Source organism: Pantherophis guttatus, chromosome 2 (assembly GCF_059756535.1).
Source record: "Pantherophis guttatus breed Tessera chromosome 2, ASM5975653v1, whole genome shotgun sequence".
NCBI classification, from domain to species: Eukaryota; Metazoa; Chordata; class Lepidosauria; order Squamata; family Colubridae; genus Pantherophis; species Pantherophis guttatus.
The window spans coordinates 129,149,896-129,176,596 of record NC_142064.1 but is presented as its reverse complement, the minus strand read 5'-3'; the positions used below and the strand labels follow the sequence as shown (position 1 = coordinate 129,176,596).

Sequence of the window (26,701 nt, the reverse complement as noted above, 5' to 3'; positions counted from 1 at the left end):
ATGGTAAAATATTATATAATCTGTTATGAATTGGGTTTTTGTTGTGAGGAAGTCACAGGGGGGGGATGGGTGGTGAGGAGGGGTTAGGGTGGAGGGGGGGAGAAAAATGGGGGGGGAAATTTGTATTCAAAAACTTTTTCAATAAAAAAATATATATATAGCAAACCAATCCTGAGTAATTCATTTGAGCAATCACATTCTTTAGGTTCACAGGCTGGTCTAAGACCTTAATCAAGTTTATGTATTCTTCTTTATCTTCGCTTCTGTGTAATCTGCATTGCAAATTCAAGCCCATAGCAATATGCAAAAATTCTGGCTATTAAACTTACCTTCTTTGTCAAAAGCTGATATCCAGATCTGATAAACATGGACTCAGCACTACTCTCTCCCTTCCATAAATAAAAAGGTTACAAAAATTGGTGCACTGAAGAAAGACGATCCTGGTACAAATAATTAAATACAGGTGGTTCTTGATTTATGACTACAGTTGAGCCCAAAATTTATGTTGTTAAGCAAGGTAGTTGTTAAGTGAGTTCTGCCCTATTTTACAACTTTTCTTGTCACAGTTGTTATGTGAATCACTACAGTTGTTAAGTTATTAACTCGGTTGTTAAGTGAATCTGGCTTCCCCATGAACTCTGCTTGTCAGGTCACAAAAGTTGATCAGAAGACCCCAGGGACACTACAACCATCATAAATATGAGCCGCTTGTCAAGTGGCTGAATTTTGATCATGTGACCACAAGGAGGCTGCAACAGTCTTGTGAAAAACAGTCATAAGTCATTTTTTTCAGTGAATGGTTGTAAGGCACTGAGAAAATTGAGAGGACCTGATGTTGCAGCTGGAATACCACAAGGCACACATACATCTTTGCTATCATAGCTAACAGAATCCTTTTATGAGTTTGATGGAGCCTTTCCCAAACTATTACAGTCTGGAAACTCTGGAGTATAACTCCTCAAAATGCCCATTCAGCAACACCTTTGACTGACCAGCTGAAAATTACAGGAGCTGTAGTATAACTTATCTGGAGGGTGCCAGCTTGAGAAAGAGTAGTGTAGTATTTTAGAATAACAAAGGGAACTCCTTCACAAAACCCTGCTTAAACTAGACTGGGATTTCAGTTTTAATCAGATGTTACTCAGGTATCTTTTCTGTACACCTTTCAAGATTGTAAGCTAGGAGGAGACTACATTGCTCCATATCAATTTATTGTATGTATTGATTATATTAGGTATTTAAGTAAGGCTTAACTTTTTTTAGTCCCAAACTTTGGAATTCTTGCTAGTTAATCATCCTAGGCAAGATGGATGATTTGACTAAATATAAGACTGTTTCTGATATTCCTGGACTGACTGTAATCACCTATGACAGAGAAAAATAAAGTAAAAAAACTGACTTCTGTACTCCAGAGTGTTCTCTGGAACTGACTAAAGGCAAAAATTTCTTGGTAAACTAAGAGTTGCAAATGATAGTAAATATCATGATACAGATTCTGGTGTACAAAATGCTGCAATAAACAAATTAAAAGGTCCGAAGGCATTTTTCTATTCATTTAAACACTCATTTAGTAAGATTTTCATTTTATCCCAACTTACTTTCAGCACTCTTAGTGGCATAGACATCAATATAAGGGTCAAAGTCACCAGGCTCCAGTGGTTTGTGGGAGTTCAGATAACTGCCAATGCCTTCAGGATATGCTCCATATGAGCCCACAGGTGCCCCTGGTTCACCCTCTCCATCTTCCTCTTCCTCTTTTATGTCTTCCTCCTCTTCTTGTTCAGCTCGCTGTACATCATGGATACCCAACAGAAGGCTGTAGTCCATAATCTTTAGCTGCACTAGGAACTGAAGAAACAAACACAATAGGGAAATGGTCGGGAGATGTACATATTTGCCTCATTATACATTCCAAATATGAAAATACGAAAATCCCACAATACAAACTCATGAAATAATTTATTCCATATATTTTAAAATTGCGAAGATTTTTATCACTTCATGCTCTTTTGCATTTGCACAAGCTTCTATCTGTGTCCTTTCCATTATATTTTACTTGAAGACTGTCACAATGTTTAAGATCCCATGATCCCTTAATGGGGAGAACAGAGAGGTCATTTCAATAAACTCTTGACTGCTGGTCTTTTGTAGTATCACAACAGTTCCCTCAGTGACTAAAGCAGTTTCCCTCACCAAAACATATATAGCCAACCTAGCAGGAAAAACTGCTTTGACATATAGCAAGCTGCAGTTTCAGAAGGAAACATACTTAATTCAATAAGGTACTGTTCACCCTGGAGGGGACTGTATTCTAAAGAAGTAGATATGTAGCCTATGGGGAATTGTACAGCTGAATGTCCTCACTGAGACAACCTTTTATTAGCTTAGACTGTGGTACCGTCTCTGGTTTTTCTTCTTTATCTTAACAGCCTTGCAATAGTTATTCATTCTCCCATAATTTTCTATTCAAGGACTAAAGCCATTATCAGAAACACTTTCCTAGACTCTTCAGGACAAAAGGCAAAAGGACAGAAAAGATATACATTTTTTAATAAACAAGTCCCCTGTTTAAATGCAACAACTGATTTTAGTGAGAACTTATAGATTTTTATAACATAATTGTTATTACTGTTGTTCTTAATATGTATATACAAGCAATTAGGAGGGGCTTTGCTGATGGTAGATTCAAAACAACACATATATTATACTTTGATAATTCTTGCTTGATTGCATGCCCCTTCTGGATCTATGTGATCAAAAAAGAGTGATTAAAATACCACAGAGAACTCCCCAGGTTCAAAAAGGTATCTATAGCCTTCAGCTGTATAATCAGTGTGTACTTTCCAACAAGCCCACATTAAAACCACGCTTCTACTGTTGGGAGGCATTAGTCACAACAGTCATTCTATTACTGTTTTAGAGATACGTTGTAGCTAGTTTAGCTCAAAAGAAGCCTGAAATAGCATGGTTTCAACATAGCTTCAAAATAAACATAAACTTTAAAGGTAGGCTTTCTCCAAACTAAGGCCATCCAAATAAAGCTGGTTACTCACGCTGGCTGGGAGTAACAAGATTTCATTCATTCTGAAAACGTGTTTTCGGTGCTCCATGAAAACCACCATTCAATTGCTCATTTACCAAATGTTTATAGGGGGGAGGCAATGTATGGTCACAAATGCCAAATTTGCAAATTTGGTGATCCTGTTCTCTGTTCGCTATCAACCTGTGGTTTATTTTTTTTCCTAGGCAGGTGAGCAAATTTACAAATAGGTACTTGTGCTACACAAGCATCCCATATTTATTCTCTAACAATACCGGAGGAATCTATGAGGAACCCAAGATTATTTGGGGAAATTAATAATATGTTCAGCATTGGTTGTTTGCACCACATTAGTTTCCTTTAAAAAATGCTTAGACTTAAAATGGATTTTTTTTTAAAAAAATAGAATGATCTGCAAGGAAGATATCCATGGGCACACTAACATCAAGGACAACATACAAAATTAAGAATCTAAGATGGATCCAATATATCCGGGCAGATGGTATTATTGGCTTGCCTGAGACTTCCCTGCAAACTTTGTAGGCAACTAGGCATCTGAATTTCATCCAAACCCAGCTTGCTATTTCTGATTAGACCTAAAATCTTAACTCGCAAGTGTTGTGAAAACCCATTCCTCAATCAAAGATAACTCAAATTAGTTTCCTATTCTGGATTGTGATGATCCTCAGCAACACTAGGCCATAATGTGGATGGGTGCATTCTACCTTTGCACATCTAACACTCTTATAATTTGTATTCCAAGATTTATGACTCAACATGTCTGGCACTGTAATTCATGTAACGAATTGCACTTAAAACATATCATGGTTATTTTCCTTGCTCTGGCCTTATTACATTTTGAACTAACCTGGTAACAAAACCAGTTTGCTTAGACCCAAAAACTCCAAAATCAGCAGGAGGTAAACTGATTATTAACCTGATATCTTAACTGATAAATACACCTTAAACCACTACGGTGTGTTATGTTAAAAATTAAACACTCAAGCTATGATGCAGGTATAGATTCATCTAGCAGCTGTGACAGCAAAATCAGAATGTACCCTGCATTTACCCTGAATTCAAACAAGCATAAAAGCAGTTTTTCTTGCCTTTAAATGGAGTCCAGGTTTAATCCGAAGATGGCATGTGCTGGGGAAGGGAGGGGGAGGACTCCCCTTTGGCAACCTGTCCCCATGATTAATTGCTTTGGCTGTTCAAACCAGTGGGCCTACTTTCCAAATGGAATATATCCAGCTTTAATTCTCAGACTTGAGCCCTTTTCTATAACTGGAATGATCAATTTTTTTTTAAAACAAGCCTTTTCTTTCCCATCCTGTGGAATCAGAAGAAAAAAAAACAAACAAGCCCAACCCCTCTCGAGAGTATTGGCACAATGGCAGTTACAAAGGTCATGCAAAGGCAACACAATTGCAATGAAAAGAAGTTAAAGAACTATCTGAAACTCAGAAATTGGATACATATTAGGTCAGCCTGGCTTCAGGAACCAGAAGCTGTTTTTTGGTGAACATTTGCTTCCATTGCTCAAAAGACATAAAACAGTCTTCTAAAACTGTGGCCCCCAACCTTTTGGGCACCAGGGACCAGTTCAGTGGAGAGATGTTTTTCCGTGGACCGGAGGGGGGGTGTTTTTGTGTGCTGCCTACATTCCAGAGATGGGGCTTCGCTTGTTTGCACGGCCCAGTTTCTGGCATGCTGTGGACTGGTGCCAGTCCACAGACCGGGGGTTGGACCCCTGTTCTAAGAGAAACGAAAGCACAGAAGATTCCTCCACAAGCAAATATTAGATATTTATTGAGTGTTTTCACTTGGTCAAAGCTGTGTGATTCCATACAATTACTATTGAATTATAATTCAATAACGCCAGAATGAATTAGTTTACTCTTATAGCATATGACCAGATCTAAGACTAAGACTAAAAGGTCTAGAATAATCTCAGGAAAGGTACCACTTCAAAACCTGGAATTTTTTAAAGTAGAAACTTCTCAGATCACAGTTCATGTTTTTAACCAGGATATTAAGCAGTCAGAGTGAAAAAGAATCATAGAGTGGGAAGGGCGTTTAAACCCATTGAATCCAAACTTGTGCAAAGTGCAGGAATTTAAATTAGAGCAACGCCAACAAAGAGAGCCATGGTGTGGTCTAGTGGTTAAGGTTCCAGGCTAGAAAGCAAGAGATTGTGAGCTCAAGTCCTGCCTTAGCCATGAAAGCCAGCTTGGGAGACCTTGGGCCAGTCACACTCTCTCTCAGCCCAACTCACCTTACACAGTTTTTTTCGTGGGGAAAACAGGAGAAGGAAGGTATGTTGGATATTTATTATTTATTAGTCGCATTTCTATGCCGCCCAACTCCCTAGGGACTCTGCGCGGCTTACAGCAAAAAAAAAAAACCAAAAAAAAAAAAAAAAAAAACCCAATGCGAACAATATCCCGTAAAAATTTTTAAAAGAACATTAAAAACCCATACACTCTATTCCATGGCTGGATCTCGCAAGATCGCCGTAGCGAGATCAACGGCCCCAGGCCTGCTGGAAAAGCCAGGTCTTCACCGCTTTCCGGAAGGCCAATAGGGTGGGAGCGGTCCGGACCTCAGGAAGTAATTGGTTCCAGAGAGCCGGGGCAGCCACAGAGAAGGCCCTTCCCCACGGGGCCACCAACAGACATTGTTTAACTGACGGGACCCAGAGGAGACCAACTCTGTGGGATCTTACCGGTCGATGGGAGCGATGCGGTAGAAGGCGGTCTCGAAGATAGCCTGGCCCTGAGCCATGTAGGGCTTTAAAGGTAATAACCAACACCTTGAATTGCGTCCGGAGACCGATAGGGAGCCAGTGCAGCTCGCGGAGAATTGGTGTAATGTATCTAGATGCACCCACAATAGCTAGCGCGGCTGCATTCTGGACCAACTGTAGTCTCCGAACACTTTTCAAGGATAGCCCCATGTAGAGCGTTGCAGTAATCCAACCGTGAGGTGACAAGGGCATGAGTGACTGTGAGGAGAGCCTCCCGATCCAAGTAGGGTCGCAATTGGTACACCAGGCGAACCTGTGCAAAGGTCCCCCTAGCCAGAGCTGTCAGATGATGTTGGCTGCCTTGAGTTATTTTTAATAATAATAAAGGTGGGAGATGGATGGATGGATGGATGGATGGATGGATGGATGGATAGACAGACACAAACAGATGCTGTCTCGTCTCTATTTGAGCAAGTCCAATAAAATGGGGGCTCAACCCTTCCTTGGGTAATTCTCATCTACTATGGAACTGTATCTTAAGCTTTATTGTTGTTGGCCAGTGAAATCCATCACTTTGTGTCCTGCACTCTTGAACAATGGAGATCAATCTTGGCCTCCTTCTGCGTGATATCCATTCAGGTATTTGAAGATTACTGTCATATCTCCCCCTCAATTTTTTCAATCTATCTTCATGGGACTTAAGTTCCCTCCCTTCTTTAGGTCATTAAACTCATTTAGATCAATCACCCTCACATCTCAGCCTAACTATCTCATAGAACCTTAAGCATATGTTATAGCCTTTTCTTCCTGCAGGATAAAAACCTAATTAATGAACAGAACAGAGATTTTACTCCATTCCGCCTCTTCTTTCTTTACAGTCATGGGAGGGGGGGGGGAGCTTATCACTAAAAGCATATTTTCAACTCTCCATGTTACATTACATCAGTCATTTTTATAACAAGGCTGCCAGATTAAAAGCAAGTGTGGAGTTGTGTTTAAGAGTACGGAACTAGGGCCAGAAAAGACCCAGGTTCAAATCCCCATGTAGCCATAAAGCTCACTAGGGTTTGTGAACCAGTCACTAATATCTCACAGAAGCATTTGAGTGGGTAGCAAAGAAGGGAGAGAAAAGTCCCAAATGTATTACTGAGGGCTTCTGGGAGTGAAAGCCAAGCTATTAAACAAACAAGACATCATACAATAAAATTGCTCCTAATATTATATGGTAGAGGGGATACCAAGAGATCATTATGTGCAGCTTTCGCAATCTGGTTTTCTCCTGGTGTGCTATGATTAGAACACCCACAGGATCCAGCTAATGGCCATGCCAGCTGAATTTTCTGAGTGCTGCAGTCTTAATCTATCTGGAGCTGAAACCATCAAGTTCAGAGATTGATGAGTATTGGTGGTTAAAGGACAATGTAGTGGTTAGGGTGCTGGTTTGGAAACCAGGAGATGGTGAATTCTAGTCCCATTTGAGCCGTGAAAGCCAACAGGTGACTTTGGGCTAGTCAGTCTCTCTCAGCCCAATCCACCTCACTGGGTGGTTGTTGTGGGGAAAATAGGAGGATGAAGGAGTTTTATGCTTGCCACCTTGAGTTATTTATAAAGTAATAAAGGCGGAATAAAAAATATAATTAATAAATAAATTTAAAGCACATCTCTTCTGAAACTACCTATCCAGAAAGCAGTGAAAAATCCTAAATCTAACCTCACTATTTGTGAAGAACCGGTCAGCAAGCATTACATAATACAGAAACAAGACCTATCCTTGTTTGGCCAACTCCTATGAAGCACAGGGGAATCAGGCAGTCCAGGCAGTTCAAATGAATATGTAGGAAGTTAGCACCCATCCCTCTCCTAGGAAAATGAGATATTTTGGGAAATATAAAAGGGCAGAATATTTCCCCTAAAAGGGAGGCAGAAACTCAGCCCCACCCCCCCTCTTTGTCAATGGACCATTAAAGCCTGGGCCAGTCTATTCTACATAACAAAGATCTACCTCCTTCAGGCACAGCCATAGTAGGAATTGCTCCAAAGCCCTTTCATTACATCATCACCCAGCAAGGCTCAACCAAGCTTGGGACTCAGGACAGCCTACAGAGTTGCCCCTGCATGGCCCCATGGGAGTCTGACAACCAATCAGAATACAAGCTCAAATTTAAAGCCGAACAGAGGGTATAAATCTCTCTCTCTCTCTCTCTCATTCCCTCCCTCCCTCCCTCCCTCCCTCCCTCTCTCCCTCTCTCCCATGTGCTTTTTGCCCAGGACCTCAAACCATGTGGTCCTGTCCACCATTAAAAACCATCTTTCCAATCAGCCAATCATGTTTCCAGTGTCTTTCTCCCCACTTGGAACTGAACCCAGAAGGATATTTCTTCCAACAAATATTTACATTTATTGTAAGCTAAAACTCTGTACAAGAATCTGAATTACTAATGGTGAAAGCTAGTTGGTGGTAGATAAGAGTCAGCGGAATGATGATGCATTTGAAGTGAACCTTCCTTCCGGCTCCAGCCTGGTCATCTTCTACAACTCCACTGGAAACATTCAAAGTATTGTTCACGAGGCTGAGACTTTCATTTAGAAGATCAGCAGAAGATTTCAGCCTGCTTGTTCTTAGGGGCTGACACCAAGTGACCTCCATTGTCACTTCCAAAGCATCAGGTTTTTTTAAAACTCAAGAAGCCCATTGCCTACCAGTCCCCTGATTTGGGTCAGCAGTAAAACTGAACTTGGAGCAAGAAGAATTGGAACATTTGAGAGAAACGGAGCTGATGCAGGAGAAAGGCTGCATGGTATGTATATGAGGTTAATCGTTAGACATTGAGCATCTGCAGCCCCCCCCCCCCCCATCACATGCTATTAACAGTCATTAAGGCCAATAGGGAAAATCTCACACTGCAGAAGTAGCTTAAATTCTGCAGATTCAATCCCTAAGGAAATATAATAGCTGATGAAATGCTAGCTGTGAGCAAATTTTTCCAGAGCTGGAAGTTAACCTCAATTCTCACCTCATTATGGCAAATGGGGTGCAAATGTTGACCAGCAATTCAGAAAATCAGGGTCTGAGACCTCCACCAGAGAGTTGAACCACGATTCTTTCACAACAGAATTTGTCCCTCAAAGTTATAAATACAGTACAAATATTTGTAGCTGCCATACCAGAAGTCCGAAAAGAATAAAAAAGCAAAACAAAGAACTAGAGATAAGAAAACAATGAATAAATACCTCAGTACATAACAGTTGCTATGATCTTTAATTCTCATGGGAAGCTTAGATTTCTTCTCCTTCTACCATGGAAACAACCCTTCCTGCCATTAATCTGGGGTCAGTTAAATGCTTAGAACTGCCTTTCTCCTTTTCGGCATTACATTTTGTTTAAAGCGCTTTCTATACATTTCTGCCATTACACGTTCACATAAGTTGAAAAATGTTTTCAGTGAAAAGAGTGTGCCTTTATGATGACTCAAATGCCAGCCAATAAACGTTATGCACACTGACTTCCCTGATTCTCAATACGATTATATCCTGTCATTCAAAGCAATGTAGACTCTGAAGCACCCTTCTCTAACATGTCGTCTTTGACAGGGCTGATGTAATCTCCATCCGACCTTAGATGACTAGGAAATTCAGAAGCTAGGAGGCAGCTTCAGAAATTCCCAAATTAGCTTTTATGAAAGAATGGAGGGAAAGCGATTTGCTGCTATGTAATCCTCCTGAGATAAGAATGCTGTACAACTCTAGAAATACCCTGGGAACCAATGCTTTTTGCCATCTGCAAATAATATAGGGGAAAATACCCAGAGGAAGAAAGATCCATCATATATACTTTATCAATGACCTTCAGGGTTGCCTGGAGCAAACTGAACATAGTTACTGAAAGCCCTTTGCTCTTTAAGTCAAAAGGTCCTACCCCATTGCCTTCCAGAGCCAACCTGGAACCTTAGAACACAAAGCTCTTCAAATGATTGACATTCAGGGATAATCAAGCCTGCTTGGGAACAGTTTTTGGTTCTTCAGAAGCAACAGCTGATTACTCTCAAATTTTTCATGACATCCTCACACTCAGGACGACCTTACCGCCCCTGTAATTTTCCCAAGCCTAAGACTTGATGACTTGTCAGAAAAGGATCTGCCTATAAATAACTGTACTGAGAATATTATCTCCTTTTAAGGACATTTCCTGTTTATATTGCTGGGCAGCCTGTTAGTTTAAAGAAGCAGATTATCAATTATGAGGAACTGTACAAAAAATTCAGTCAAATTCCTCTGAGGAAACTTGCAGTAGAAAGATGGCAATGTCAATAGCTCAAGCATGGGAAACAGGGAAGGAAGCAGTAAAGTAGTCAGAAATGTAAGGTAGAATTGAGGACAATAGCAAAGCTCATATTCAGTCTGTGATGTAGGGACCACTGTGGCATCATTCCTTGTGCCGTACAGATGGCAGCGCAAGGCTCCGCCCACCCGCCCGGTTGTCGTTACTTCCTGGTTTTAATCAGGAAGTAATCTGTTTTTTACCCTCTGCGCATGCACAGAAGGGTTTGCGCATGCCCAGAGAGTCCATGCACTTCTGAACCGGTAGGGAAGGTAAGTAGATTTCACCCCTGGTGGGTTACCATTAGTAACACCTTCTCAGACTCAACTGAACCATGAAAAATTGCCCACTTTACCTTTAAAAATCTCTCTTTAGCATCCACAGCTTGCCCCATTAGATTACTGACCCAGAACCACCCCTCTTGTTATACTAGATCAGGCTGAGAAAGCTACAATACCTCTACATCTCGCTTCAACTTTTCCATGAAGTCTTTTTTGGCCTCTTCACTGATGTACACTTTCTGGTTCATGTTTAGGAAATCAATGTCCTTCAAAGTTGGTAGTTCCTTGCCCTGGAAAAGAGGACAGTGCATGAAAAAGAGGCAGAGGAAGAAAGTCAAACTTCAATTGAAATTTGCTGAATCCAAATATGGAAGACATAAGTGGAAGCAATAAAGTGGAAAGGTGGGACAAAAAATGACAATTACAAATCAATGCAAGTAGCCCAAACCATGTAATTATAAGGTGAGATAAAAATATTTTAAACTCCTCTCAGAAAAGAGAAGAAAATATCTGCTCTATTCTCACCAATAGCAGAGTTAAACTAATTAGGGAGCATATACCTTTCAATTGTCAGTTTAAGGAACATAAAAGGAACATTCTTAACCTATTTTGAAATTGCTCTTAAAATAATTTCCAGGAAGCAGCATTTCTGCCCAATATCTCTTTTTTCTATGTGCCCATTAATACCAGGGTTTTGCATTTAAGTTCTTAAAATAGTACAGTCAGTTAGTCAGTCAGTCAGTCTGTCTCCCTTTCTATAATGTAGTCTTGTGTTTATATTTAAAAAGAGAAAGCTCATTTTAAGCTTAGATAGCTCAGAGCTACAAAGGAGGAAACGAAAATACCAGGGGTCAGGATAATGATGCAATTTTATTACTTTTTTCTTTTATTATAAAGGGGCTAAATCTATTTTAGATTTTGTAGGCCTCTGAGTTTAAAATTGTAGGAAATGACACCAACTTCAATTACATCAACTTCAAATGAAGCATAACATAAGATGCATAATAGGATACTCCAGCAATTCCAGAAAAAGTTTGGGGATGCAGGTTGTCCAACTTTGCTTTAAGAAAAAGCAAAGACTCCCTTGATTAACTTCAACTTTTGATGATTTTATAGGTTATATTAAACATTACCCAGTAGCGAGGTATACACATTATTCTGTACTTTGTCCAAGTGGTCGTGTACTAGATCGTGCAAATCCTATTAATATAGGTGACTCCTTCTGGATTAGGTACCTACTACTCAGTTTCTTGACCTGGAACTTCTAGAAGCCTTCCAGTGTTGATACCATTAGAAGGAACAAGGGCAAAACAGTCCATTTACTCAAATGGAGGAGATTGAGGATGGAAATGACACCATTACCATCTTTAAATCAACCCTCGCCACTCCAAAATTTAAAATTAAGGAAAAACCATGCCAGTGAAATGGACCATTTTTCTGCTTAGTGTTGATTCCATGTTCTCAGAAGCTTTCCAGGAGTCAAGAAAAAGAGAGTGAGAGACCACTCACTCCTGGTTTAGCTTTGGGCATGAATTCAGCTAATTGTGCTTTATGAAATAAAAACAATAACGTTTAGACATAATCTGTATTACCTTTGTACAGAAAAAGCTATAATACCATGTTGGGTTGTGTCAACGAACTATAATCAACCCATATCAGGTTAACATGAAAATGCACCTACAATCACCAATTACCTTCTCTTTGTCACTGGCTTCACGAGATATCAGTGAACCCTAAAAAAGGCAAGAACATAAAGATTATAGTCTAGAAAACATGAGATAAGGCGTGTATTTTTGGAGCATCTTTCAAATTAAAGTGTTAACATAACTCAAAATTATTAGAAAGTGGGAAGGAAAATGGGCTCATAACATCAGAAACTTTAAAATCTCAATGGAAGGTGAATCGTAACTATGGTTAATTAAAAGATAAAGCTAAAGGTTTCCCCTGTCCAGTTGTGTCGGACTCTAGGAGCCAGTGTTTATCTAAGTTTCTTAACAGAGGGCACAAGTATTATCCAAAAACATTTTCATGGCCATATGGCTAGCATGACTATATGCCAAGGTCAGTGGCGAAATTCAAAAATTTTCCCTACTGGTTCTGTGGGCGTGGCTTGGTGGTCATGTGACCAGGAAAACCAACTATCATACTTTACACAAAAATAACACAAAAGCTACACAACTGACTCACACACAATGCAAAAGCAGCTGGACTTCACACAAAATGGCCCCTGCAACAAGCAGGAACCTCACAGAATCACAGAGAGCTCAAAAACAAACTATCACACTTTACACAAAAATACCGGTTCAGGCAATAGGTGGTAAAAAAATGCTTTAAAAAGTAAAAAAAAAAAAAAGTTCCAACCATCAGGTGGCACAGCTGATTTTCACAGCTGTTTGTCGGAACCTTTTTTTACTTTTTTAAAAGCATTTTTTAACTACCTATTGCCCGAACTGGTAGTAAAAAAAATGCTAAAAAAAAGTTTAAAAAAAGTTCAGAGGATCAGCTTCGCCATGGATCATCAGAAGTTTTTTTTTTTACTTTTTAAAGCATTTTTTTTACTACCGGTTCCAGCGAATCAGTAGCATTTTCACTACTGGTTCGGGCAAACCGCCCCAAACTGGTAGCTTTTCACCCCTGGCCAAGGGGCACGAATTATAAAATGTAAATCACAAATTGTTTCATGATTAATACTATCATTTTAGATGGAAAGGGAATTGGTAAGGAAATCTCTCACCTTTCTATAACCTCTTTTACCTATATCTTCCATTTATCTCATCCCAATGCTTCAGTGCTATTGGCTGTTATTTCCTGACTGGATGGTTTGAAGGAGGAGGGGAAGAACCTTTATGGTGCTTTGCATAGCGGTTTTATATTCTGCCTGCAGGGTATGTGTGTGTGTGTGTCTCCTCCCTTCTCTCTCCAATATTTGAAGCAATTCCTTCAAGTCACCAAGTATGTCCTAGTATTTAATGAGATGGTTACAGAGGCTCCACGGTTGACCAGTCATTTCTTGGCATCCAGCAAAATATGCACACATAGAGAGACTTTAATGCCATTTTTGACAATAGGCCTATCATGAATTCATAGCAAAACTGTCTTTAGCAGCACAGATAATGTAAGAGTAATACTGAATGGGCAAAAGTTTTCAACCATTTCCTGAACACATTGGTTTACATTTATTTTTGGTATATCAGCAGATCTGCAATGGAAGGGTTGCAGCCTAAAAAACAATGGTACACAGTGTAACACTTTCACGATACAAATTAATCACATCCTTTATTCATTTGGAACATATGTGGCAGGCATTTATTATTTTTTACTTAATAGAAGGGAGAGAAGAAACTGGGAAAACGTGACTTAATTAAAGCTATCCAGAGGCTCTTAATGAAGCCAGCATATGAACCTGCATCTCACCCATTGAGTTCTAAAACCTTGGTGGATGGGTTTTTTTTTTAATTATTATTTTTTTAAAAAGACTTCAGCAGTCAAAAAGGAAGCTGCCTTGCCAGAAATTCAACATACTATTTTTGGACCACTATGAGCCTGGTGGCTCAGCAGACTGATAGCACTGTGATTAACACCAGCTGTCTGCAATTACTGTAAGTTCGAATCTCACCAGGCTCAAGGATGACTCAGCCTTCCATCCTTTCTAAGGTAGGTAAATTGAGGACCCAGTTTGTGGGGGCAATAAGCTGACTTTGTATAAATAGACAAAAGTATGAAGGCTATTGCTTAACGCATTGTAAGCCGCTCTGAGTCTCCGGAGAAGGGCGGCATATAAATCAAATTTAAAAAAAAACAACTGGATTTACACCAAACTTGGTGCCTTCTCTAAAAAAACACACACACACACACACACACACACACACACACACACACACACACACAAAAACCCTTCTCGATAGAACATACTTGAGATGTCTCAGAACGTGGAATAATCTTATCAACACCAACTGAGAAGCCCCTAGACCATCTGCTCTTGCTTGCTTTTTCCCCCCTCTAACCTTCTGTCAAAATACACCCCCTTGGTGTCCTTGTCACTAATGCCTTTGTTAATTTCCACACCTTCGGGGCCTTTGCTATACCCACCCACAGTCTCTCCTTTTTACAATGCTAATTTGCCCTGCCTTTCTATTTGCCTTATTACTTTTTTATGTAACATTCTGAGCAGGGGCGATACTATATTGCTTCTATACTCTGCAAAGTAATTGCAATACCCCTTGGCATCAGATAGAGAAACGACCCAACAAATTAAATCTAGCTCCCTGCTCCAAAGCTTCCTGGGGAGATAGGCTAACCTTCTGAAGAGTTATAAACATATTAGCAGCATGAGCATCCAAAGCGAGGAAAGGTATCACTTGAGATAGTTCGGCTTTTATTAGAGACCCACATTTCATTCAAAAGAAAAAGAAAAACACTCCATCCCTGGTAGACTCCAGAGATAATTTTGATGGAGGAATAGGTCAAGTATTAAAAACGCATACATGGAAAGCAGCCCAAATCTCTCACATTCAGTTCACTCACACTGCCATATCATTTCTGCCCTTTCATCCTTCTCAGGCTGACTTGACTTTTGGGACTTGCATTAATTTCAGGGTAAGCAGCACGTTAAGCATAATCGCGGCAATATTTTATCGTCAAGAAATATATTAACAGCCTCTGCCAATTACTTAATCTGCATCCTTGTATAAAACGTGTACTAACAAGCAATTCTCCGGCTGCATTTTGAGCTATAGCCCTTTTGTGGCAATGCAGTTTCTAGGCCCCCACCCCACCCCGTTCCCCTCCAGAGAGAGTGGCCTCCTAAAACACTTGTGAATGCAAACACAGCTTGTAAATTATCCACATAACCTTGCTATGAGAGAACTTGCTTTAGGTCAGCATTTAATGATGTGTAGCCAGGCTGAAGGCAGAGAGGCGTGGACGTGACCCATCTCATTTACCCAGCTTAGCTTTTCAGCACAAAGTAGCGACCTTGCATTTGAAACCATTCCTCTACTGAGTGAATTCCCCAAGTAAAGAAGGGGTCCCTTGCGTGGCAGTCCTGAGGCAGGAGATGGGGAGGGAGAACTTTGCAGCCAGAGCCATCTAGGCTGCCTTAGCAGGCTTTGGGACACGAAACAGGAAATGAAGCACAGGCTTCTGAGAGAATGCTCTTATCGCTTTGGTTACTCATCAGCCAAAATCCCACTCCAGCCGTGACTCTGCAGGACTAGCCCCCCCAGGAAAGCTGCCACAGGGAAATGGGAGTATAGGTAGTCCTCGATTTACAACAGTTCATTTAGTGACCCTTCAAAGTTATAACAGCCCTGAAAAATGTGACTTATGACCGTTTTTCAGAGTTATGACCTTGGCAGCATCCTCAGGATCATGGGATCAAAATTCAAGATGCTTGGCAACTGGTTCATATTTATGACCATTGCTGTGTCCCAAGGTCATGTAAACCACCTTTTGCGACCTTCTGACAAGCAAAGTCAATGGGGAAGCCAGATTCATTTAACGACAATAAATTTTGGGCTCAACTGCGGTCGTAAGTCAAAGTCTACGTGTATAGCAACAGCCGATGTTTAACAGACTATCAGGAAAACAAAATGGATCTTCTGGGCAGCTATCAGATTAGAACTAGATCCCTCCTCAGATAGATCCTAATTCAGCTGTGACAGAAAGGACTAGAGAAAGCTCAGAGGGAATGTTTTGCTTGCTTTAGGACTGAGAACTCATTTCTGACCTTAAAAATAACTAATTGGGTACAGTGGAGGGGGAGGGCAGGTGACTCCCAAAGGATTTTGTCTTTGGAACAGATCTACCTATTGTGATCTACTCTTTGAACAGGCCACCGGAGTCCATGATGCATGAAGAGAGCTACATAAACAAAAGGCAGTCCTTGCCCTTAAGAGCTTATCTAAATTTAAACACTGTGGCTGGATGATGAGGGAGTCAGACAGGCAGTGGCAGAAGATTCATGGAATGAATTAAGCATATCCCAGTCTGCAATCCCACATCACTCACTCAGGAATAAAACCTCATTGAACTTGGGAATGGTGCTTCCTCCCAAGTAGACGTATTATCCTTTCTGTTATGGATAAGTTGGTTAGAAATAAGTGTCGGCTGCTAGCTTGTGAAGCCTTTGGCTAAAACCAGATGTTTGGGGCTGAGCACAATTAAGTGGGCAGAAGCTCGATCAGAGCCATGTACCCAAGCATATGCAGCATGAGGCTTTACTGTTAAATAACGACCCTGTGAGTGCCCTTGTCCCACACCAGATGGAAATCATGCTTGCTTGTCAATTTGTGGCACAAAACCATTTTAAGACACTGCCAGTTGAGGCAGCATTTTTTTTAAAATAAACGTTATTTGAATGACCCTTTATCTTAATTACTCCTTTATGATGATTATCCTTTTTATAGAATAATCGAAAGAGGATGCCTTATTGAGAAATTTAATTATTACAAGGTAAGAAGATTGGATACCAAAACTCTACTGGGGCTGTGCAGTTTTCCAAATCAATTACCATTACAAGCTGCTCCCTTGGCTCAACAGCTTCTGTTCCCCAAAGGGAGAGAAGGAGATGCTACGGAGACAGTGGCATCCATACCAAACCCACTAATGATGTAGCAACATAAGGACAATGTCATTACAAATGCGGTGACATATTTGTAGTAGTCTGTTACAGGTACATAAGTTGCTGTAATTGACTAATGTTGTCATCACACAGATCATCCTCCCCCCTCCCTTTCCCCAGGAGAGAAAGATCTGGAAATCAACATCTCCTTAAAGCTACATGTGTCATTGTGCTAAACAGTTATGACTGGAAATTTTGGAACATGGCAGTGAATATGGGCTGAGTCAGAGAAATGAGCCAAAACTCCTGACACCCACCTCCTCCCTGTAACGAGTCAATCCATTTGTCTGAGTGTTTTGTTTCAAAACAGTGTTATCAGAGGTAATTGAACTAAACCACAAGTAACACAAGTGCCATTTTGGTCTAATGGTTAAGGTGCTGGCCTAGGAACTAGGAGACCGTGAGTTCTAGTCCCACTTTACGCATGAAAGCCAGCTTGGTGACTTTGGGCCAGTCATTCTCTCTCAGCCCAAACCATTTCACCAGGTTTGTTGTTATAAAGAAAACAGGAGGAGGGAGAAGGATTAGACATATTTGCTGCCTTGAGTTACTTGTAAATAATAGTAAAGGCAGGATAAAAATCAAGTAACAGATAAATACTACTACTTCAATATACACCAGCATGCATACCGTCATGTGAAAACAACAACTACTTTTGAGTTCTATGGTTTTACATATCAGGACATAGTAAAAATCATCCGGGCAGATGATTAAGATGAACATGATATAATATGTCATGTGTTGTTGTTCATCTGAGGTTGTATTTAGCTTCTTTTAAGAACTGCTAAGGACTGGATGGTTTTTACTATGTTGATATGTAAAACCATAAGGGAATGTACTTTCATTTTCACATGACTTAGGTAAGCACCATGTAAGAGATGAACAAACAGAGACAGAGACTTGATTCACACAGTACTTTTTCTCCATCATCCATTACCTTCAGATCATACTTTCGGTGTATAGTGAGTCTGTGACTAAACATGTTCCTCATGACCAGCATGTAGCTCTCCTCGTTGTCAACGCTGAGCCGGTACATACCCAAGAATTGGGGCAAGAGGGTACTCCCATGACATTTCACAATATACTGAAAGAAAACAGTGACAAAAACATTATAAAATGTACCGATTCTCAGAGAGCCTAATACTGGTGGAGGCAGTCAAAGGTTCAGGCATACTCTGTGTGGTATCAGATCCTTTCAGAAAGCAAATGGTTGCGGATTTCAGAATAAAGCCCATGCCTGACAGAAATCCAGTTTCCAAACACTTGTGCCCCTTGGTACATACTGTAAGTCAGAGGTGAAATGTCAGCCGAAGAGCTTGTAAAAAAAAAAAAAAAAAAAAAGCTTTTAAAAGCCTCTTTTAGAGCCTTTTTTTTTTTTTACTTTTAAAAGCATTTTTTCGGCCAAAGAGGTTGTAGAAAAAATGCTTTAAAAATTCTTTTTTTAAAAAAAAGCATCTGATGATTGTGCGGCTCAGCTGGGCATGGGGGGGGTGGCGGGAGGGATTTTTGCTACCGGTTCTCCGAACCACCCGCCGCCATCGCTACCGGATCATGTGATCTGGTCCGAACCGGGAACATTTCACCTCTGCTGTAAGTGCTATTAAAGGCAATAATAAACATTATTATTAATAAATAATAAACCAATAAAGATTCCCTGCAAATTTCAAATTCAAATTTGGAACACAAGTATGAAAGATGGAAATGCATAATTTGCATCTTTGAGGATAATCAGACATTACTGGACCAGACAGCTCTCTGGCATTTGTTACAAAGAAGAAATGCACCACCTAGTGGGGCATAGTACATTTTTAATCACTGTTTCTCAGGAGAGTAGACTAAATATCATTAATCTTTTTGTTTTTCTAAATGTCAAGCTTCAGAGCTTTCTGTTGAAAAATACATTTCTTGCTCCCAGGGCGTGAAGCTAGAACACAAGCGGCTGTTCCTATTCAAATCTGAGGAATAAACAAGGAATTCCTTAGACTGTGACTAGGCTTCAGTATTTTCTGTTCCATGGACAGCAGAAAAAAAAATATGCACAGATTTGCAGTTGCCTACATTTACATTCGAGTCTGCTGAGCTCAAAAACTAAGTTTATTTTTAAAATATTTTTTGCTATTCTAGGGTGCCTCAATAAAAAAATTCACACAAAAAGTGCCCCCTTTTCTTTTCTTTTCTTCTCTCTTCTACTTCTGAAACCAGGAGGGTTATATTTAGTTAATACCAAAGACTACCGGGAAATCTCAATCTCCGACTAAGAAGTCAGGAATAAAAACCCTGGAAGATGATAATAAATATTATAATCATCCACGGTTTTTGTTCTTAGTGTTTGCCCTGTAAAGCCAGACTGGACTTAAGATAAATTTTACCCTTTTTACCTAGACCCTGTTGCCCCCACATCTACCTGACCCTTGTTAGCAATTTTTTTGGAGGGTGAGGCCTTTTTTTACCAATGTATATTTGCAGAAAAAGAGAAGATCAGAAGGGAAGCTTTCCTTCTGTAACAATCTTCCAGTTAACCAATCTTTGGATTCAAGCCAAAGAAACTTTCATCTAGCTATAATCCCCCTGAAGCCATTATGTCTGCAATTTGTCTTACCTGATGATAATGTGATAGAAGGCTATGTACATCAGCTACGTCTTCACTGGTTATCTCTTTTATGACCACTGTCCTGTCATAGGACAGGAGAAAGCGACCCCCACCCTCAGTCTCATAGGTTGGTGGGCTACGTGTCAGGGAGACCTGTAAAAAAGAATGAATGAACAAAGCAAGGAAATTTACAAGAGAACTATGGAAACTGCTGAAGGGATCTTCCATGTGCAGATCAGGTAGAAGATGCTTCACCTAAGCAAGGTCTCAGAACCCTCCTGAAGTCTTCCACTTCTTTTGACAATGCTCCTTTGATCAGCCACCTTCAAGTGGGGACACTTTTTAGAGCAGATTCCAGTGGGGCACCATATGAAGGATCTTTGACAGCTCTCATCCAGTTTGATTCACTCTATAACGTTAGAAGCTTGACTAAGAACTATGAAACAAGGCAAGTACACTGAAAACAACACATCTGTTTCCTGGTTAAAATTCTAATTACTCAGGTGTTCAGGCAGCTTCCAAAACAAAAGGTCACAAAAGGGGAAGGGAGGGAACAGAAAGAGAAACAGAAAGAATGAGACTACAAGTCACACTTATAAGATTACAGTATGAGGAATGGCTTAGTGTGCTTTTCTACCAGAAGGCAACAAAGAGAGATAGCTGTGCCTGCTTCAGCTTCAAAGGATACCCCCAAAATACTCCTGACAGCTGCGCAAATGTTCCCTCTCCCCCCCCCTCTCTCTCTCTCTCTCTCTCTCTGTGTGTGTGTGTGTGTGTGTGTGTGTGTGTGTGTGTAAGAACATAGTTATAAGCAAGCCTGGCCTGAGGCTTCCTTCTCCACATCTCTCTTTAGCCCATTCTGAGATCGGCCCTGTAGCTGTTATATAAGTATTAGATTGAACGCATACAACCTCTCATGTGGCAACATACCATTTCTAAACTATTGTACTTCTGGCCTTTTTTCAACATCAATATTTTGATACTTTGGAAGGAATTCAAGGAGCTTCGCATATAATCATTTTCCCTACCTTTCCCTTAATCTTATATGATAGGTCACCATCACTGTTTTTACAGAGCAGGTGGGGGAATAATGTCACCAGTAAAGCATGTCTTGCAAGTAATCCAGGACAAAGGCAACATTTCATCTGGGCTTCCTAGCCCCTCTGCTACTCTGAACTGACTTCTACTAAATGGATGAAACAACTAGTATCATGGCATCTGCAAGAGTAATAAGGATTATGTATGGAGACAAGCATATCTAGAAACACAGACACTAATACAGTTACTGAATAAAATAATCCACTGGTTTAATATTAAAGTAATCCGACTTTAATATTAGTTTTGCTCAAGAGAACAGATTTGAACTAGTCTCTTCTGGGTTCTTAAACTGAAGCAAAAGTAACCTTATAAAAGAATTGTAACTGCATGTTCTAGTAGCATAGACTACAATTTATCAATTTAATTACTAGAGGAATATATAGTACAGTTAATTCTCAATTTACCACAATTGAGCCCAAAATTTCTGATGTTAAGTGAAACATTTATTGGGTTTTGCACCATTTTACGCCCTCTCTTGCAACAGATGTTAAGTGAATCATTGCAAGTATTAAGTGAATCTAGCTTCCCCACTGACTTTGCTTGATAGAAGATTGCAGAATGTGATCACATGATCCTGGGACACTGCAGATGTCATAAATATTAGTCAGTTGCCAAGCATCTGAATTTTTATCCCATGACTGTGGGGATGCTGCAACGGTCATAAGTGTGAAAAACGGTCATATGTCACTTTTTTCAGTGCCGTTGTAACTTTGAATGGTCACTACATGAACCATTGTAAGTTGAGGACTCTCTGTAATACACTACAAAATGTGTTTAAACATGATTTCTTAACATTTTTGTCTTAAATCTTTGAATACCGAGCTTGTTACTGTAAAGTCAGTAAATGCATAAGAATGCATAATCAACCAATCCATAAAAAATCCACAAAAAATGCATAATCAACCAATCCACATAAAACCAAACTAGTTCTACTAGACTAACAAAACATCTGGTCATATGGTCTTCATTGTTTTTATTACAAGGAAGGAATGGTAAGTCTCTCACAATGTGCCATTATGGAAAAAGGCATTAGGCAACCCACCTTCAAAAAAAAAGTGGGGGGGAGAAGCTCTGTGGCTACAGCTGGAAAAACTCTGCACCCTCAGGTCTTTTAGGTACTCGAACTCTTTGGGATAAGGTGGTATCTACTTACTTGATAATCCTGATCATCAATGTTGAAGCGTTCACGGAGGTTGCGGAAAACCTGTGGACAGTACTCCTTAAATTTGAAGTGACCAGGCAAGTTTTCCCTGCAGTAAGTAAGTAACATGGTTAGATGCCAAGCCAAAGTTTAGTCTGCAAATAGAGCATTTAGTCTGCATGAGGCAGACAAGAGGCCTGAAATACTTTAGAGGAGCAGAAAATGAATGGAATGTTTTTATTTCACTCCTTAAGTAAAAACACAGCTCATCAGTAAAGATTCTGGCCCAACCTGCTCTCCATTGTAGTGATTCATGTATGGAGAAAAAAAATTCTGTTTGTTTTCCCCATCCTGCATCCTGAAGTGCTACAGGCCATTTCATCACCTCCAGGCTGTGCCACGTCTGGTGTTCAGGCCTAACCATTTCTGCTATAGAAAGCAGCAGCTCACTTTTGGAAGAAGGCTACATTATATCTCATTTGTGTGAATACAAAGGCCCTACTGTTTCTTTTATCAGAAGAGCAGTCTTTTTGACAAGTGAACAAGGCTTTAACAGGAATATCTGCCAATTACAGTTTAGAAATCTCAGTAATCTATGGCCTGTACTCCATAATCCTCTCACCAACAGCTTCTTCTAGCACATGGTGTAATCCTCCATTCTGACAGTTGGTTACATTACTGTTGAGGCAGAAGAATCTTCTTTTAATATAAAGCATTAGGTATCTGACAAAAGGAGGCAAGCTCTCAGCTTGTACTAGCAAATAATTACATGCTTTTACATAAAGATAGATTCAAGCAATGTAATATTTGGCTTTTCTAAAATAGTATTTTAAAAGGTAAGACTAAATCATATGGATATATGTGTATACATACACACACACACACACACACACACACACACACACACACGTAATGTAAAAACCATGTCCTAATAAAATTATGTGAGAGCCAGTTTGACGTAATGGTTAAGGCACCAGGCTAAAAACTGGGAGACAATGAGTTCTTGCCTCGCCTTAGGCATGAAGCCAGCTGGGTAACTTTAGGCAGGTAATTCTTTATCAAGTCTAGGAAGGCAGCAAGAGCAAACTGTTTTCCCAAAATCTTGCCAAGAAAACTGAAAAGAATTGTCAAGGCAGTCACCAGGAATCAATCATGACTCAAAGGAGAAAAACAAGAAAAAGAAATTATGTAAATAGTTCACAATTCAAACATTTTGCAGTTAAGGCACTGAAAAACAAACAAGACCGGGCGGGCCAGGGCTTCCCTCCCTCCCCGAGTGGGCTTCTTGCACGACCCCAGACCTCCAGCTCGTGGCACCAATATGCATCCACGGTCAGGAGCGCCTGGCCGGCTCAGGTACACAGGGGAGCATTTGTTGGCTGCCCCGCCCGCTGCTCCTGCCACCACCAGGGGTGAGGGGGCAGCAGCGGTTCTTGCGCTGCCACTTCTGGCCAGGATGCTGAACCAGCCAGGAGGAGGAGGAGCTGCCGTCGGGGAGGTGAGCTGCTCCAGGAGGCCTGGAGGTGAGTGCAGCTCCTCACACATGGAGACACTGCCGAGTGCCCGGCTTGCTGGCAGGAGAGTGGCTACAGTGGCTTTCTGCCCCTCACCCTGCGGTTGCTGCTGATGTGATGCTCTTCTGGGGCTGTGGGGCTGCGCAGGAGCTGAGTCTGCGTGGGAGGAACGCCAAAGTAAGAGGCGCGCTGGCTGGGAAGCGGTAGCAGACATGCTCCCTTGGCAGAAGTGGCGGGAGGGGGTGGGGGTACTGTGCTGGCTTGTTCTCAGTGGCAGACTGGGGGGGGGGGGGTACTTCATTGACACTCTTCCGGTTTCCGGAGTTTGCCAATACTGCCTCAGAGGATTGTTATAGAGAAAATAGGAGGAGGAGGAGGAATGTTCGCCACCTTGAGTTAGAAAACTAATGAAGGAGGGATATAAATAAATAAAGTACAATATTCAAACACTATTTTATAATCCCAAGAAGCAAAATATTTTATTTTGTTGTTTTTTAAACAGAAACTGGCTCCTAAAGAGAGAAAATAACGGACTATGAACTATTAACATTTCCTGGAATTCAGTCATTTCAATTCTCTTTTCTCTCAGCAAATCCCTTTTCAGTCTAGTCACAAGTAAAACTATATTAAAGGGCAGTAGAGGTTTGAGGAAATATAAAGAAGTTCTTTTATAGCATAGAGGAATGGAAATGAGCAGATAGTGATTTCAGTGAAGAAGGATCATAATCACTGTAGAGAAGCTAATATCATAATCTGGCTGGGAAAAAGAAAAGCCTTAAGATTAGACCCAAGAGTTAGCTGAGCGAGGCTTTTTGCTAGACTGTAGGTGGTTTATCTATTTAGTTATGGTAAATAAGGTAATCTATATAAATAGATTTTTAAGGCTTAATCAATTTTAATCAATTGTAATCCACCTGAAGTCACCTATGAGTTGGGTAGCTATATAAAGTTGTTTAATAATAATGCAATCTCTTTATAAAGGATAGAGAGATATACATACTCAGATCAATTAGAAGAGTATATCATATCTGACAACTGTGTCAGATTACAACTTCCAGGCTCTTCAACTAGCACAGCACTGGTCAGCACTAGAGAAAAATGGCTGCATTAGGAGAATCTTTCATCTCAACCGGCAAAACTATTTTTGAGAGATGTTTGTACCCAAAGCTATATTATTTGGGAGTAATTGGGGCTATTAATCCTTCCCATCAGGGTGATATACAGTAGATGGACAATATTAGGCTGCACTTAGAACAGTCCATGTAGGAAGCATGTGCATATACTGTGCAAAACTCACAATGCTAAACTTATTTCCCATGTTCTAATTACTAGACTCATTTGAAAGAACTGGAATGATTTGCCTGAAAAACTGCAGTGGACCTGCATTCGGGTAAAATTTGGATTAGGAAGACCATGTATCTCTATATCTCCAGCACTTTCCTCACCTGTTGAAGAGATGATTGTTCACCTTTACTTTAGAACTGGCTTTGAAGTCATCAGGGAGCAGCATCACTGGCTGGGGAACTTGATTGAGTTCATTGATCTAACATGAGAAAATGAAGGTAAAACCAGACAAGGTCACACCCAACACCCCACTTTCAGATTCAGTTTCACTGAGACAATTCTGCTAGCTGTAATTTGGTCAAGGGCTTGAGAGAAAAGTCCCTGAGTTTTTTCCTCAGTATTTCTGCCTGCTAAGAGACTGCAGAACCTCCAAGGCTTGATTGTTTTCATTCTGGACTTGGACAACTTCAAATAGGCATCTGAAGCAGCCCGTGACCAAGATCATCAATGATCTTTTGACCTGCAGCTGAAAGCAGCCTGTCACATCATTTTTATCAGACACAAGTTTTGAAATTTATGTAACAGCCATGTGTTAATCCCTATTGAAACATGACTGTGTGAAAAAAAGACCAGGACCAATGAGGAATTTTTCTATGGCAGAGAAAATGTATTGCACTTAGAGGTAATGCCAGGAAAATATGGAAAATGGACCAAAAGTGTAATTGCTATCAGAGATGGGCATATAAACCTCAAATCAGCATGACCACATTGAGAGGCACAAAACATGCTTGGCCACCTTCCTCTACAATTTCTAGTAGGAAAAATATGAATCAGAGAAGAATGGGCCACAGAGAATTATAGCTATGAGGCTCCGCTTCATATGTTCCATTTCTATTGCCTTTGGGCAGCCACTCAAGCAGCAGAGTCAGAGCCAGTTTAAACCAGCCTTACAATGGTATTATAACAGCTATGGTGAGCTCATATTGAATTATCCAGCATTTCTGTTTAAGGAGGGGGGAGTGAAACCTGCTTAGAATCACATTTCTCTCATAAAATGTACAAGTAGATCCCTTGATATATATTGGGCTGTAGTTGGTAAAGATATATGTATATAGGTTTAGGTGGGTGTGTGTGTGTGTGTGTGTGTGTGTGTGTACTGTGTTATGTATGTATGCATGTATGTATACACACACACACACACATTTTTCTCATATAGTCTAGTACCCCAAATTTTGCATCTTACTCTCAGTTGACATATATTTTAGAAAGTTTTATATTGTCTTGATCTGTTACTCTGCCTAATTGAAGGGTCTGCCATTAAAACAAAAGTTTTGTGTAAAGACAATCCAAAGTGCAAAAACCATATTATTCTTTTATTCAGCATACATTTAAGCAGCAAAATACAACACAATGGAATATTCTGACAGGCTGAAGGATATCTTTGAACAATCATAGGGGCTAGAAGGATAGCTTAAAAAAGTTGTTTAGGAAGTTGAACTCCAAACAATGATATACATTTTGAGGATTTTCTCTCTGGCCCTGCAGAACTACAAGATGATGCTATTCTGCCTTTAAGCACAGCTATAATGTAAACATTCATTAGTAACCTCTCCACTGATGAAAAGCTTTCAAAATAGCGTGCACTTATAAAAGATAATATTGCCATCACAAAAAAGACACACTCAGAAATATTAAATAACACCTGAATTGTACTTATTATGTGAGATCCTGAGTTACTTATGACTTTATAGTTCAAAATCGTAGCAGGAATTGAACATTCAAAAACAAATTAGAAGCAATTAATTCAAGCTTAATATCTGCATCAGATCCACCTATGACTGTGTTATGTATTATTTTTAATCAAACTACTTACTGTGCAATGTTTTGCAAACAGGACATTATTATGTATTAAATTACTAACCCTCTGCCTCCAAAGACATCACAGCAGCATATAGGTGGATGCTACCTGATGTTCTTGTACTATACATTTACTGTAGTAAAAATTTTGTTGTCTTTTGTACTTCAGTCTTCCAAAACTAGGGGTATAAAGAGATGTCCCCATTT

At 40.2% G+C, this 26,701-nt stretch overlaps 1 protein-coding gene across 2 annotated transcripts in view; it reads right to left on the bottom strand.

The window, feature by feature from the left end:
- PIP4K2C (phosphatidylinositol-5-phosphate 4-kinase type 2 gamma) overlaps positions 1–26,701 on the bottom strand; it is a 39,401-nt gene that overhangs the window by 7,186 nt on the left and 5,514 nt on the right. For both annotated transcript variants that reach the window (XM_034419217.3, XM_034419218.3), the window contains exons 2-8: positions 24,799–24,896; positions 21,852–21,948; positions 19,610–19,753; positions 17,948–18,094; positions 12,083–12,121; positions 10,565–10,678; positions 1,599–1,848 (exon numbers count right to left, since the gene is read on the bottom strand). In XM_034419217.3, coding sequence (XP_034275108.1) covers positions 1,599–1,848; positions 10,565–10,678; positions 12,083–12,121; positions 17,948–18,094; positions 19,610–19,753; positions 21,852–21,948; positions 24,799–24,896 — 889 coding nt within the window. The remainder of the gene's footprint in view (positions 1–1,598; positions 1,849–10,564; positions 10,679–12,082; positions 12,122–17,947; positions 18,095–19,609; positions 19,754–21,851; positions 21,949–24,798; positions 24,897–26,701) is intronic.